Raw genomic sequence first — 15410 nt, forward strand, 5'->3', positions numbered from 1 at the left:
AAAACTACCGCCTGCTCAAGAGGAGGCGGTAGTGGCTAGCGCGCGTGGCATTTTAGTCTGCGCTATTCCACGCGTTAAGGCCCTAACGCGCCTTCGTAAAAGGAGCCCATAATGAACTCGTGTGTGTAGCAAATTAGTCCTGGTGGAGAACGAGTCGTTCACCCTATGTATTAAAGGCTTGGATGACGAGCCAGGTTTTCACCTGCTTCCTAAAGCAGAGGTAGCCTGGAGTTAGATGTAGCCCCTCTGGGAGTACATTCCAGAGCATGGGTGCTACTTCTGAGAAGGCTCGCATCGTACAATTTCATTTGAAGAGGGCATGGATAGTGATGCTGCTCAAGAGGACCTGTTGTGTGGACAGGGTTAACCAATAATGTTCTAAGAAAAAATAACTCCAGCAGCACTCCAAGTATTTTACACATCAGTTTCGTACAGCAGAATAACCTTGAATGATCTGTTATTTCTTTAGGGTTATCTGGAATGTCAAAACTTGAAAAACAAATGGCCATCCCACTTGAATTGCCGGAAATGTTAAAACAATTTACTAAAGCTGCAATTAAAACTCAGCCTCCAGATGTGCTTCAATGGTCTGCTCGGTAAGTTTGCTTTTTCTGCTCAATGCCTCCGTCTTACCAGGAAATATTCATTTAAAGTTACGCATTGCCTGTCCCACTGAATACTGGACTCAAGGTGCTTTTTTTTTAATAAAAGTAATATAGCTATATTTATCACCCTCTATTAAAAGCTTTCAGCTCTGATCCTTGGCCACAAATAGGTATGGTTTTTAGGATAAGCAAGCTACGTAAATTAGCCTTGTTATTAAACCAAACAGTGCAAATATAATCTGATGAATATTCATTGTAGAAAATCTGAAAACCAGCTCTGTCTGTAAGGAGCATCACAAACCCCAAAGACACCCTGTGCCCTCAAGTGATGCAATGTGCTTCTGCCCCGCCCACTTTGGTGACATCAGTGCCAGGGAAACCAATGGACAGCTTCCTTCGCACTGTATAGCTACACATAGCTTGCTATGGCCCTGCTCTCTGTGGCATGAATGGAGAGACCCAGCTCTCTGTTTAATCATAGCGCTAGTTCTCACTGGCGTACCTAGTATATGTGACACCCGGGACCGATTATTTTTTTAATACCCCCTTTCTCTATTTGAAAAACATGATTTTTAGTAATAATCCACAACTCGCACAAGAGCAGCATCTTACACACTGCAGTGAGAATTAGAACATCAATACACCCATTGTAAAACTAAACAAGCTAGATTAGTACAGATCAGTCCTGCACAGTGCTAACAGCAAACCATGTCTTTCATATACATAGATCACATAAATACCCTTGCCCTGAATGGAATAAGTAATTAGAAAACTAAAAATAGAAATATGTAGACAAAAGTTAAACTGAACCACCAAGAAGCCAGACTGCATACAATGCAACACCACAGAAACAGTGATTCAGGTCCCCTAATATTGTGCAAAATATAAAGATAGCAGATATACATTTGAAAAAACTGAGAAATAACAAATTACATTATAAATTAGCAAATAACAATAAAACAAAAATGGAAAATAAGATAATACCATTTTATTGGACTAATCCATTTTTCAATTAGATTTCAGAAGCCAAAACTTCCTTCCTCAGGTCAGTAAAGTATACTGCTGTTATAGTCCTGTCCTGACCTTAGGAAGGGGATTTTTTAAACCCTACTAAGCTAACTGATTTCACCACATTCTCTGGCAATGATTTCCACAGTTTAATTAAATGTTGTGTGAAGAAATATTTTCTCTGGTTTTAAATCTACTACTTGAAGCTACTAAATAGTAGATTTAAAACAAACCAGAGAAAATATTTCTTCACACAACATATAACGCATGCCCTTAGTGATAGTATTTTTGGAAAGAGTAAACAAGCGATTCACATCTATTCTTTTCACTCCACTCAGTATTTTATAGACCTCTACTAGTCTTTAAGCCCGTTACATTAACGGGTGCTAGAATAGATGTGTGAGTCTGTCTTTCTTTCTTTCTCTCTCTCCCCTTGGCCGCTGTCTGTCTGTCTGTGTTTATTTGTTTCTCTCTCCTTGGACGCTGGCTGTCTGTCTTCCTTTCTGTCTGTCTCTCTGACCTCTTGTGTGTCATTCTTCGTGTCTGTGTCCTTGTGTCATTCCCATCTGCCCCCAGCATACCCCTTCCCCTCTCCCTATCTCTCCATGGCCCCCTTCTGTCTTCCCCCGCAGAGCAAAGCTGTCTGCCCTCCAGCACACCTTTCCCCCCATAGTAGCCCCCTTTCCCTCTCCCTGACTGTCTTTCCATGGCCCCCTTGTCTCCCCCCCCCTCCGAGCAAAGCTGTCTGCCCCCCATCACACCTCTCCAACAAAAGCAGCCCCCTGTATCTGCAGCACCTGCACGACACCCTTCAGCCAATCGTGAGTGCTCAGAGCGTGAGAGGGAGCAGGGCCTAGGTGTATTTGGCGCGGCGGGGGAGGCCCCGACTGCCCAAGCTGCAGCTTCTTCGGCGTCGGTGAGGAAGGAGAGGTTGGGCCGACTCTCCGCAGGGGCTTTGGGGACAGTCTTCTGCCGCTCGAAGCTCTCCTCCCGGCAGCCACTGCCAGCAGCGCTCCGCACTGCCTTCCTCCCACCGCCCATAGTAGATGTCTGTATATCTGTTTTTTTTTTATTTGTCTCTCTTTCCTTGGACGCTGTCTTCTGTCATTCTTTGTGTCTGTGTCTCTCCCTGGTCCCCTGTCTGTCCGTCTTTCTGTCTCCCTGTCCCCCCTGCTTGCCAAAGCAGCCCCCTTTCCCTCTCCCCCTGTTCTGCAATGCCCACCTGCTCCATGTCCCCCTTCTGTTCCTCCCCAACCTGATTGCTGTCTGCCCCCAGCACACCTCTCCCCCCAAAGCAGCCCCCTTTCCCTCTCCCCCTGTTCTGCAATGCCTACCTGCTCCATGGCCCCTTTCTGTTTCCCCCCCCCATGATTGCTGTCTGCACTCAGCACAACCCTCCCACCAAAACAGCCCCCTTTCCTGCCTGCTCCATGGCCCTTCTTTTTCCTCTTCCCCTCACTCCATCCATGGTTCCTGCCACCGCTGCCGCTCCTGTTCAAAGCAGCCTGCTCATGTTCACGGCCGGCTGTAGCGAACCTCGCAGGCCGCTATCCACCTCAGTAGCTTGTTCCCTCTGAAGCGATCGCGTCAGAGGGATCGTGTTACCATGTGGAGAGCGGCCTGCGAGGTTCGTTACAGCCGGCCGCGAACCTCAGCAGGCCGCTTTGAACAGGAGCAGTAGTGGTTGTTGCGGGAAGGGGGGGAGTCGGTGACGTGCAGGCCGCTATGAACAGGAGCGGCAGCGGCGGCAGGACCATGAGCCCTCCTCCCGTCATCCGCCGCCAGCGCTGCTCCTGTCGCCCGATGCACCTAACTTGCACATACGCCTCAAGCCGCAGCCACGGACGGACACAGCACACATGAGGTCCCCACAGGAGATGAGGCGCCGCTGCTGACAGCCAAGGTAGGTGCTGGGAAGAAGGCTGGGGACTCATGCATGCGCACTCCTGCGACCACAGACCTACAGCGCACGGAACACGCAAATAGGAGTGCGCATGCGCGAGTTAGCCTTTTATTATATAGGATTGTATCTCCCCTGAGCCTTTTCTTTGCCTTAGCTGCTTTAGCCTTTCCTCATAGGGAAGTCGTCCCATCCTTTTTATCATTTTCATTGCCCTTCTCTGTACCTTTTCTAACTCCACTATATCTTTTTTGATACGGCGACCAGAATTGCACACAGAATTCAAGGTGCGGCCATACCACAGAGTAATACAAGGGCATTATAACATGGAAAAATTAGATTATTACCTCATTTTTTTTATTTCAAATATTTTTATTGAAATTTTTAAACAAGTGGAACATAAAATATAGAACAAACATGGTATTCATTAATCTTCATTAATCCTCAGGGTGCTTAAATGGAGAAACCCAGTAGTAGAATTTCCCCATAGTCCCCAGCAGTCAGTATATTAACATATATTCAACGCCACTAGAAGGGCAAGTCTATAACTGGGCACTTGCAATTATGTGCAGCTTGCACACATATGTGATGAGAAAATTGGCACTTATGCATGTATGAGCTATTCTATACCACAGTGTGCAACCGCCCTAGTAGATAACTGCAAGGTGGGGCAGAGAATGTGGGCAGGGCATGGGAGGGGGAGGGCATCTCCAACTTATGTGCATAACTTATGGAACACTATGTTACACATGTTGTTTGGCATTAGGGTGGTCCACAGTAGTATGCAAAAAACTCAATCTTGTCAAATCTTATCTCAACAAGGCTTGTTTTTGTCCACTTGGTATTATGTAAAATTTCAGCTTGATTAGACAATATTTTAGAGGTCACCCCAGCATGCACTGTTTGCTTGTATGTTGTGTATGCAGATGATTGTGCATAGTTAGTTTGTATGGCATTGTCTAGTCTGCGATCTGAACCTGAAAACTGGCTCCTTGAGAAGTCAGTCTGTTAGCTGTGAACTGGACTAGATGCTTTTTGACTGGTCAATTTTCATCACTATGATGAAGGAAAACCTTTACCGGAAAGCTATAAGTTGATGTGTGAGTCGGCGATGGCGATATAGGAACGAGCCAGGTTACCAACACAATGCATAGACTCTTGAGTTAGGAAGTTGAAGAAACTATACGAAGAGTATATGTCCCTAAAGAAACACAGAACTCATCAACGAGAAGGTGTTAGACAGAATGAAGAAATCTTTAAAAATGAACTCAAACAGTTGTTTGATATTTCAAAAAAGGAGATTATGTACTTACCCTTGTAAGATCTTTTCCAGTAGATAGGTGAGACATTCTAGACCAGTGGTCTCAAACTCGTGGCCCGGGGACCACATGTGGCCCACCAGGTACTATTTTGAGGCCCTCGGTATGTTTATCATAATCACAAAAGTTAAATAAAAGTTTCTTGATCATATGTCTCTTTAGCTATAAATGGCAATATTATTATTAAGACTTAGAAAAAGGAAAGATTTATAAACTATAAAGAGTTTTACCTCATGCAAAATTGTCATTTCTTTAAAAAGACTAACTATTTTTTCTGAGGCCCTCCAAGTACCTACAAATCCAAAATGTGGCCCTGCAAAGGGTTTGAGTTTGAGACCACTGCTCTAGACCATAAGGACATACAAAAGCAGACCCTCAAGAAAGCTAGAGTGGGCTTACTGTGCTGGCCCTTAAGACCGAGGACCCAAATGGCAGAGTCCTGTCTGGCAGCAACATCCACTCTGTAGAAATTGGCAAGCGTGTGAAAGAAGACCACGTCGCCGTCCTACAAATCTCCTCAGGAGAAACAGATCTAGCTTCCGTCCATGAAGAAGCTACACTCCTGGCAGAAAGTGCCTTAACATAAATAGGGGACAGTCGCCCCACAAGAATGTAAATGGACTAAATGGGTCTACAGATCCATCTAGAGATCATAGCCTTAGAAGCAGGAGAACCCCACAGAATAAAATGAGCCACCACCACAGGTAGTCAGAAAACAAAACTTTTGAGAGACTCGCCAATAATGCAGGAGCACCCTGCGCATGTCCAAGTTCTTTAGCAGACAATCTTGAGATTAGAACCCGTCAGCTGAACAACCAGAAAACATACTTCCGGATGGACAGGGAAAACTGAAACCAACCTTCAGCACAAAAGGAACTGTCCACTCTAGGAACTCTGAGCAAAGGGTGTCGACATGACAACGCCTGACATTTGGAAACTCTACAGTCCCAAGAAAGAACGACCAGAAAAACCAGTCTGGAGAGTTAAATCATGGAGAAAAGCATCTCTCAGCAGTTTAAAAGAAGCCCTGGCAAAGCCAGACAGCACCACATTAAGGTCCCAGACCAGGAACGGATTCGTAACAGGCGGCCAGACCCGAAGATATTTTTGCAAAACCGAGCAACATCCAGATGCAACTCCAAAGAGAACTGCCAATCCTGGGACGTAAAAACAGAGAGACCGGCCACCAGGATCCGCAGAGACACCACCGTGAAGCCTTTATCCAGACCCGCTTGGAGAAAGAAATGAACCACGACACCTGAGTTCAATAAGGGTCCACCTGCTCTCAGGCACTCCAGTGCCCTAAAGGTCTTCTACACCGTAGTGTAAGCTGACACCTAGGATGACTGGTTAGACCTACGAAGCTTTAGCTATGACAAGCTCCAAATAGCCTTAATGTGTCCTTTTTTTTTTTTTAACTGCGTGCTCAAGCTGCTAAGCCATACGAGAATAAGGACTCAGATCATTCAAGGCAACCGGGCCTGGGTGAGAAGGTCAGGAAAGACACTCAGCCGCATCAGATCTGCGCACCCCAGCCTTTCATGGAAATCAGGCACCACCAGAATGATGCAGCCGAGGTGAGTTGCAATCCTCTGAAGGACCTGGCCAAACAGCTGCTCCCAGCCCTTTCAATGGCTGGTTTAGAATTCATTGCTACACTGCTGGAAATTTATCCTTCAAGTTGATCTTTGGGCTGCTAGTCAAACTCCTCTGTTTGACTATGCCTCCATCCCTGCGGACTACTGGATGTGCACCTGGACGGGCGAAGGCGTGAAAATGCAGCCAGAGCGCTGTGGAACACTACTGAGCCCCTTAAGCGCTACAGTCTGCGCTCGACCCCCCACTTAACAGGGAATGAGACTAGGTCAGGGACGGCCCTGAGCTCCAAGGAAGACTAAGCTGACTGGCTAACAGGTACCCTGAAGGGATCGGCCTGTTAGCTATAGACCGAAGTCTGTGAATTCTCGAGCAGGCAGAGCTTCAAATCCATTTTAAACGCAAAAATACCCGCGAAAGGGACAAAACTACTTTGAATTAAAAGAATAAAATGTGAAGAGCAGAATCTACATGCGTGCAGAAGAAAAAAACTGCTAGAGAGCGCTAAACTAGCCTGTGAAGTACACTAGAGGCAGAGTGAAAAACCTGAAATGGATTTCTTCTGCAGACCATGCGAGTAGTGGGAAATAACAGGGATCTCAAAGTCCCTCCTTGAGGGCCACAATCCAGTCGGGTTTTCAGGATTTCTCCAATGAATATGCATCGAAAGCAGTGCATGCACATAGATCTCATGCATATTCATTTGGGAAATCCTGAAAACCCGACTGGATTGCGGCCCTCAAGGTGGGACCTTGAGACCCCTGGTCTAGAATGTCTCACCTATTGCACTGGAAAAAGATGTTATGACTGAATTTAAAAATGAAGATCAAGAATTCCTACAGAAGTAAAGGCATAACATGTTTTCTTGCTGTATGAGTGGAGCTGACCTTCAAACAACTGCAAAAGAATACAGAAAGAGGCAAGGAAAATAAGTCATGACAAAAGCGAGGTATCAGGAAAGGCAGACCAAAGCAGTTACCCATATAACATCTGAAGTTTCTTCAACATCATCAGGCAAGTTTGAAAGTGAAGATGAATACCAACCTATGAAATCAGTGTCTACTGAGATTGCTAGTACTGCATCATTGACAAAAACACCTAAGAATATCTTGACATCTCCTGTGGATTTTGGTTTCTGTCAGAGTACCTAGCAGCACTTTTCTATTTTGATGACAGAATCACACCAGAAACAAAGATATGAATGGTACAAAATAGAGAATGACACGGGGAGCGATCCCCGCAGCGAACCGCTGCGTGGCTGCGGTTTGGCTGCGGGTTATGGTGACCTCATTAGCAAATCGCCGCAGACGCGGGGACAAATCCTTTCACCGACCGCAAAAACGGTGAATAGATTTGTCCCCACAGGCCAATGTCCCCCCCTCTAGGAACCGCAATTTACCTGTGTTTTCATCGTGCTCCTCATTTGTCAGATCAACCCTTCCTGCCAATAGAACCCGCCCCCCCCCCCCGACGATCGCCCTCACTGGTAGGAGGGTGCCCAACCCCTCCTGCCGGCACCCCCAACAGCCCCCTATATCGCCAATAGGAGGGTGCCCAACCCCTCCTGCCGGTCCCTCCCCCAACAAACCCCGCCATCCCGAAACACCACCCTTAGTCTTACTTTCCAAGTTGGACCGGACAGCTCCTCGCTCGTCTGGCCAGCAGGCCTGCCTCCGTCCAAATGAGGCGGGCCCGCCCCTCCCCTCCCCTGCCTAACCCACAGGATCCTAGGGCCTGATTGGCCCAAGCACCTAAGGCCCCTCCTATAGCGGGAGTGGCTTTAGGTGCCTAGACCAATCAGGCCCTAGGATCCTGTGGGTTGGGCAGGGTAGGGGCGGGCCCGCCTCATTTGGACGGAGGCAAGCCTGCTGGCCATACGTGTGAGGAGCCGTCCGGTCCAACTTGGAAAGTAAGACTAAGGGGGTTCCGGGGTGGGAGGGTTCGTTGGGGGGGGGGTCCAGCAGGAGGGGTTGGGTACCCTCCTGCCGGCGATCTTAGGGGAGGCCATTGGGAGGACCGGCAGGAGGGGTTGGGTACCCTTCTGCTGCGATTGTCGGGAGGGCCGTTGGGGGGGTCTACAGGAGGGGTTGGGTGCCCTCCTGCCGTGATCGCTGGGGGGAGGGGAGACTTGCAGCCGTAAGCATTTAAAGTACATGTCGTGTTTGTTTTTGCATTGCTAGCCCCAGGGGTGGTGGAAGATTAGTGATTGAAAAACTGTATGAAAAATAACTATTTTAAATTTAGTGATCAAAATGTGTCAGTTTTGAGAATTTATATTAATTAATTTTTTCTCTGCGTGTTTTGTTTTTGTATAGTTATTAACTAATATTTAACTAAGTTTTAAAGTTTTAAAGAATGTTTCCTTTATACGTAAATAAAGAAAAGTGAATGGGATTGCAGTGGCGGTGACGGGGCGGTGAATGGGGTGGCAGTGGCGGTGACGGGGCGGTGAAGAGGATGGTGAGACGGGGACGGGGCGGTGACGGGGATGGTGAGACGGGGACGGGGCGGTGACGGGGATGGTGAGACGGGGACGGGGCGGTGACGGGGACCAATTTTTTCACCGTGTCATTCTCTAGTACAAAACTTAGAGCATCCACCATTGCAAGACATTCCACGACATCTCATGTGTACAGATGAAACAGAGCCTGTGATCTTTGAAAGTCTTGTAACACAGAGAACACAGTTGTTGAAGGAGGATCAACAAAAGTGAAAATATTCTTGAAGAAACATCCCACAGAGTGGACTGATGATCCGCTTTTCAGTGAACTTTGGAATCAGGCATCCAACTGACTTGTTAAAGGTGCAGCAGAATGAGGGATAAGCTTCATTGAAAGTTACAATGATACTATGGCAAAGGATGAAGAAGCCAATTGTTCTTTGGCTAATGGCCAGTCACCGAACAAAGTTTCCTTCTGCATCAAGGGCGGCCTCTTATGTCACAGACCATTGATTATTTGTCAAGAACACAAGAATTACAATATACTGTTAAGCTTAGTGGTAGTTTGAAAAAACAATGAGGTGGGGTGACCCCTAAACTTTAAGTAAAATTTTGTGTGTTTTTAATTTTTATTTAAAGGAATAAAATTAGCCTTGTAGACAAATGAAATGTATTAATTAATTTTGGGGGGACCACCCTAATATGGCTTACTTTGGCACACCCATTTCCAACCACCTTTGACTTGGCTTACATGTGTGCACCAATCTGAATTTACACTAGTCCTCTATAATAAAACCCTAAGCGCGCATGCGCACTTAGGAAGCCGTGTTCCCTGCCACATTGCTGTGTGCTTCCGTGCTGCATTCCATTTGCGGTGCGTGCGGCGGTTTGAGCGGTGGTGAAAGCAGTGGCAGGAGGGTGTCTGGATGAAACGGACAGGGTGCAGGTACTGCGAGGCATTCGGCTGCTACTGCTGCACAGGGAAATGGAGGGGGAGAGGGAAAAGGGGCTGCTTTCGGGGGAGGGGTGTGCTGGGGGGCAGTAAGCAATCTTGGTTTGCTCGGGGGGCCAGAGAGAGATAGGCAGAGGACCAGGAAGAAAGACAGAGACTGACAGAAAGATAGACAGACAGACAAGGGGCTAGGGAGAAACACAGGGGGCCCAATGAGACAGACAGACAGCACAAGGAGCGAGAAAGAAAGAAAGACAGACAGGGGGCCAGGGAGAGACACAGACAGAAAGAATTAGATAGATAGACAGGGGGCCAGAGAGCTACAGACAGCCAGAGGCCAATGAGAGAGAGACAAAGAAAAAAAGAGTCAGTCAGACAGCGGCCAAGGAGACAGACAGACAGACACATTATAATGCCCTTGTAAGCCTGTTAATGTAACGGGCTTAAAGACTAGTATTCTATAATAGTGCACAGATGCTGTTATCGAACTGGTGCTCAGCATGTGGCATTAGCATACTTAGCCAGAGGTGCCAAGTTATAGAATTGCCCTCTAAATGTTTCAAAAATATCATGGACCACCCAGTCTGAAAATAGACCCCAGTGTTGCTATGCAAAGGGATATAAATATTTCAAAAAGTCAAAATCAATCAATCAGATTGGCCAAGCTTAATCTTTTTTTGGGGGGGGATGTGTATTTCCTTTGAGCTGGAAATATACAGAAATAATAGAAGTTTGATTCAACTCTTTGTTGAACTGGGCCCAGAGAAACTTTCAGAAAAATATTTGTATTTTTAGCAATTAGGAAAGGTATAACTATTTTTTTTTTCTTTTTCAGGTATTTTACTGCTTTACAAAATGGAGAGCCACTACCAATAAAGGAGCGACAAGAAAGGATGTCTCTATCAAATTGGGTTGTGTTGACTCCAGAGCTCTTAAAGATCTTACACACAAAAGTAAGAGTCAACATTTTTGAAAATGCATATTTAAACTGAAATGGATGCAAATCTGCTTACATTGTATATAGTTTGTTATAGCAATTGTCTGATTTGCTTGACTGACCTTTCGGGCATTGTGCTGTTGCTTTCTTCATCTGGACAACTCCTATGCCTAAGAGAATATACTATATATTTTAAACACATATGTATTTAAAGCTCTCTCATCATTAATATTTGTAAGCAAATATTTGTAATGCAACATTACCACAAACACCATCCATCATAAGACAAAACACAAAGGTATACAAATCAACTAAAACATAAAACAAAAATCAGCAGCAAAGTTACATTCAAATTGCAATCTGAAGAAGAAAGATTTCATACCTTCATGAAACCAAATAATCATTTTAAAAGTACAATAAAACAGGAAGATAGTTGCAAAACATGAGACACACCATTACACATCATACATATTCTCTAGATTTAGGGCTCCTTTTACGAAGGTGCGCTAGCGTTTTTAGCGCACGCACCGGATTAACATATGCTAGCCGAAAAACTACCCCATACTCAAGAGGAGGCAGTAGCGGCTAGCGCATGTGGCATTTTATTGCGCGCTATTCCACGCGTTAAGGCCCTAACGCACTTTCGTAAAAGGAGCCCTTATTCTTTCAAGTAGCCTTTAGGGTGAATTTTGTTTTTACCTGTTAATTTCCTTTCCTTAAGTCCTGCTAGACCAGTCCAAATGATTTATTTTACCCCCAACCAGTAGATGGCAGCAGAGGGCACTAACAGTGATATCATCGCAAATATAAGCAGTAGCACAGCCCTGAACTTGCCAATTTCTACTGACAAAGCAGATCAGCAGGAGTGTAAGAAGGACTCAAATTATCCTTATCATCTTCTTAGCAGGCTGTAGATACAAGGAAAACACACAATTTGAAGTGCCTGTATACAAATGCTAGAAGCCTACAAAAAAGTTAGAGTATATAGCACTGAATGATGAGGTAGATATAATAGGCATCTCAGAGACCTGGTGGAAGGAGGACTACCAATGGGACACTATATTACTTGGGTACAAATTATAGTGCAAGGATAGAGTAGATCAAATTGGAGGGGGGTTGCACTATATGTTAAAGAGGGAATTGAATTAAATGAAATAAACATTTTGCATGACAAATAGCAGTATGGAATCCATATGAATAGATATTCAATATATAAAGAGAAGAAATATACAGATAGGGTGCCAGCCAGTGTCCCCTGGGACAGAATGAGTAGACAGAGGAAGAAATTTTTCAGAGATTAGGAAAGCTTGGAAACTGGGCTAAAGTATAATGAGTGATTTCAATTACCTTCAATAGAAAAATTTTATACATTATAGAGTAGTAGTCCATCATGAATATCAAACACAAAACCTACTCTCTTCTGCTATAGGGGAACAATATCATTCAATCCTTTCATCAGAGTGGAGAAAAAAGACCTTAGTAATTCATTGTAGCTCTGCTATTAAGAACACAAGCTCAGGCCATTATTCATTCACTGCTCTGAAAAAAACACTCCACTCCCACAAAACTATAAGCATCATATTATCAGTTCCTCCCATACAGCAGGAAAGAAGTTCATAAAGGACCCTAAACATTGATGAAAAGTACTGGCTTCAATCTTCTCCGCTGCAAACTAAATAAAGTCCTGATGTACTCTCTGCATATGTATAAGAAAAAGCAGGCAATTCAATTACCGTATTTTCACGCATATAACGCGCGCGTTATACATGATTTTACAAACCATGCATAACCATGCGCGATATACGTGTGAGTGCGTTTTACAATTTTTTTTTTACATTCTGATCCGGCATTCCCCCTGCGAACCAGCATCCTCCCCCCCCCGCCCCCGCGATCCTACATCCCCCCAGCACCGCAAATACAACTCTTACCCGATTGGGCACCGGCACCAGCACCAATGCACAGCATATGCCAGTGCCAGTGCCCGAAGATCCTCCCTCGTTGGTTTGGACTGGGCCGGGCGGTGCGAGAGAGATCCTCCTTCTTCCTCTGCCGGGCTGGACTAGGCTTTGAACATTTGCGCATGCTCAAAGCCTTCTGGTCTCGCTCTCTCCGAGATAATCTTGGAGAGAGCGAGACCAGAAGGCTTTGAGCATGCGCAAATGCTCAAAGCCTAGTCCAGCCCGGCAGAGGAAGAAGGAGGATCTCTCTCACACCACCCGGCCCAGCCCAGCCCAAACCAACGAGGGAGGATCTTCGGGCACTGGCACTGGCACATGCTGTGCATTGGTGCTGGTGCCGGTGCCCAATCGGGTAAGAGTTGTATTTGCGGTGCTGGGGGGATGTAGGATCGCGGGGGCGGGGGGGGAGGATGCTGGTTCGCAGGGGGAATGCCGGATCAGAATGTAAAAAAAAAATTGGTGCTGGTGCCGGTGCTGGTGCCGGTGCCCAATCGGGTAAGAGTTGTATTTGCGGTGCTGGGGGGGGATGTAGGATCGCGGGGGAGGGGGGGTGACGCGAGCGGGGGGGAGGATGCCGGTTCGCAGGGGGAATGCCAGATCAGATTATCTCAGATCAGAGGGGGAGGGGGGGGTGACGCGAGCGGGGAGGAGGATGCCGGTTCAGAGTAGGCGGGAGGAGGTTTTAGCATGCGCGGTATACGTGTGTGCGCGCTATATTAACATTTTATTACATAAATTTGTGTTCCCCGCGTGGTATACCCGTGTGCGCGTTTTACACGGGTGCACGGTATATGAGTGAAAATACGGTATCTCTTAAAGTGCAGAAAAGTAAATTAATATATTGCAGTTCAAGCAAAGAACATCCTACACAGACCAATATTTCAAATGTCATTTATCTGAACATTGTTGTTCACAGGAAGCATGTCCCATTCTTTTTCTCTTCGGGTCATTTAAAACTGCAGCACATAAATTGTCCCGCGGAGCAATCCAAATGCTTCTCAAACACAGTCAAACAGTTCAACTTCAAGAATCTTCCCTATAGGAGTATCATGTTTCGCCAGAGCATCTTCAGGGGAGCACAAAACTCGAAGTCTAACAGCACCACAGTAATCCAGTATGCCAGCAAAACAGCCCGATGCCAGCTGAGTCTACACATACCAATACCTAATGCGGAGACTCTCTGTTACATCAAAAGCATCTTAGGTTACCTGAGCCCAGTGTTTTCAACATTCCTTCTGCTGTGCAACCTACTCTACAGGCAGATCATTCACAAATTCTGTTACACTGTGCACCTAGTTCTGTTCATGTAGAGCTTATAGGACTATGTAAAGGATATAAGCATTGAGCCTTGAAAAACATTCCTCCTAAAAGATTCCAGAGTCCTAGCAGCTCGCCTTGGGGATGCCAAAGAGTGAGTTACGGTACTCTTATCCCTTTTGAGGGTGAATCTGACCACCGTGGAGTGGTGCATAAGCTGTTGCTTCTCAAATCTGGGAGTCTTCTGGACTTAATACATTAAATTTGTCTTCTAAGGAATAGGTTGTACAGTGAGAAGGGCTTCCCAAATCCTCATCTTCATTGCCTGAAGGATGCTGTTCACAGGCATCATAATCAAGGACATCCGATGTCTTGACACTAGGCTAGTTCTCAACCACCAAATTAAATGGGACGGACTTAGTCATCTGTCTCCAAAGGAAGACAAAGAAGAGCTCTTCTGAGGGATATGCTCTCCTTTCCTGAGGTGGGGAGAGGTCAGAAGACATACCAAGGGATTACTCCTCCAAGAGATCCTCAGTTTCCACATCAGATGCCCAAGAGTGGTTCCATATCAGACTAAGCAAAATACTATATGCTCAGCTCTATGAAAAGATAGAGTACTGGTCCTGCAAAATTGAGGTGGGCAGGAAGGCACCCATGCATGCATGTTTTGGGACTGCCAATAGCTTCTGGAAGTCAGAACGCTGGGTGGCATCCATACCTGGTTCCTTCAGATGTATCACCCATTTATGGTAAGACATGTCCTGCTTGTCCTCAGATTAAGTGATATCACCAGGGTTCAATTAGTTGTATTTACTTACAGCAAGTATTATGTTCATTTTAATCAAAATCAAGGCATGGAAAAAACTAACCTGTATATTGTTATTTATTTCAAGATGTCTGGCAAACTGACAATTGAATCTGGTGAATTGTTACAAATGTGGAGATTAATGGGTCTTCCTGTTGATTTATTTGAAAATATAATGAATGTTGGACATCTTGCTGAAGACGTCGAATGGCTGAAATTTTTAGCCCTGGCATGCAGTTCTATGGGAGTTGTAAGTTGTTCTTTTAAATTTCATTTTTATAGTTTTGTAGCTTAAGGAAAAGGACGCACCGGGAAAGGGAAGGCCCACCACTGTGAAGAGGCAGGCTTGCTGGCTGGCAGGAAGACATCCCTCCTGCTAGCCTTACAGCCAAAGGTATGGGGGGTTGGTGGGGTTGGTGCCTGGAGTGTCGGGAGTATTGGCGTTTGAGGGGTCATGGAGTTTGGGGATGTCAGATAGGGTGGTGTCGCTAGGGGTGCCCACTACACCTCTGGGCCACCATGGATTCCAGCAGCAGAGGAGGTACGATAGACAGAGCAGGGAGGGGGGACAGGATGGAGAGCCTGGAAGGGAGGGAGGCTATGTGCAGTGCCTGGCAGGGAGGGGGCTGG

At 45.9% G+C, this 15410-nt stretch overlaps 1 protein-coding gene across 1 annotated transcript in view; it reads left to right on the plus strand.

Annotated features, from left to right (window-relative positions):
* Positions 1-480: 480 nt before the first annotated feature.
* LOC117361273 (ropporin-1-like) overlaps positions 481-15410 on the plus strand; it is a 50764-nt gene continuing 35834 nt past the window's right edge. Inside the window, exons 1-3 of the mRNA XM_033946389.1 lie at positions 481-596; positions 10656-10773; positions 14869-15030. Of these exons, the coding sequence (XP_033802280.1) occupies positions 481-596; positions 10656-10773; positions 14869-15030 (396 nt within the window). The remainder of the gene's footprint in view (positions 597-10655; positions 10774-14868; positions 15031-15410) is intronic.

The sequence above is a fragment of the Geotrypetes seraphini genome, chromosome 5 (assembly GCF_902459505.1).
Source record: "Geotrypetes seraphini chromosome 5, aGeoSer1.1, whole genome shotgun sequence".
NCBI classification, from domain to species: domain Eukaryota; kingdom Metazoa; phylum Chordata; class Amphibia; order Gymnophiona; family Dermophiidae; genus Geotrypetes; species Geotrypetes seraphini.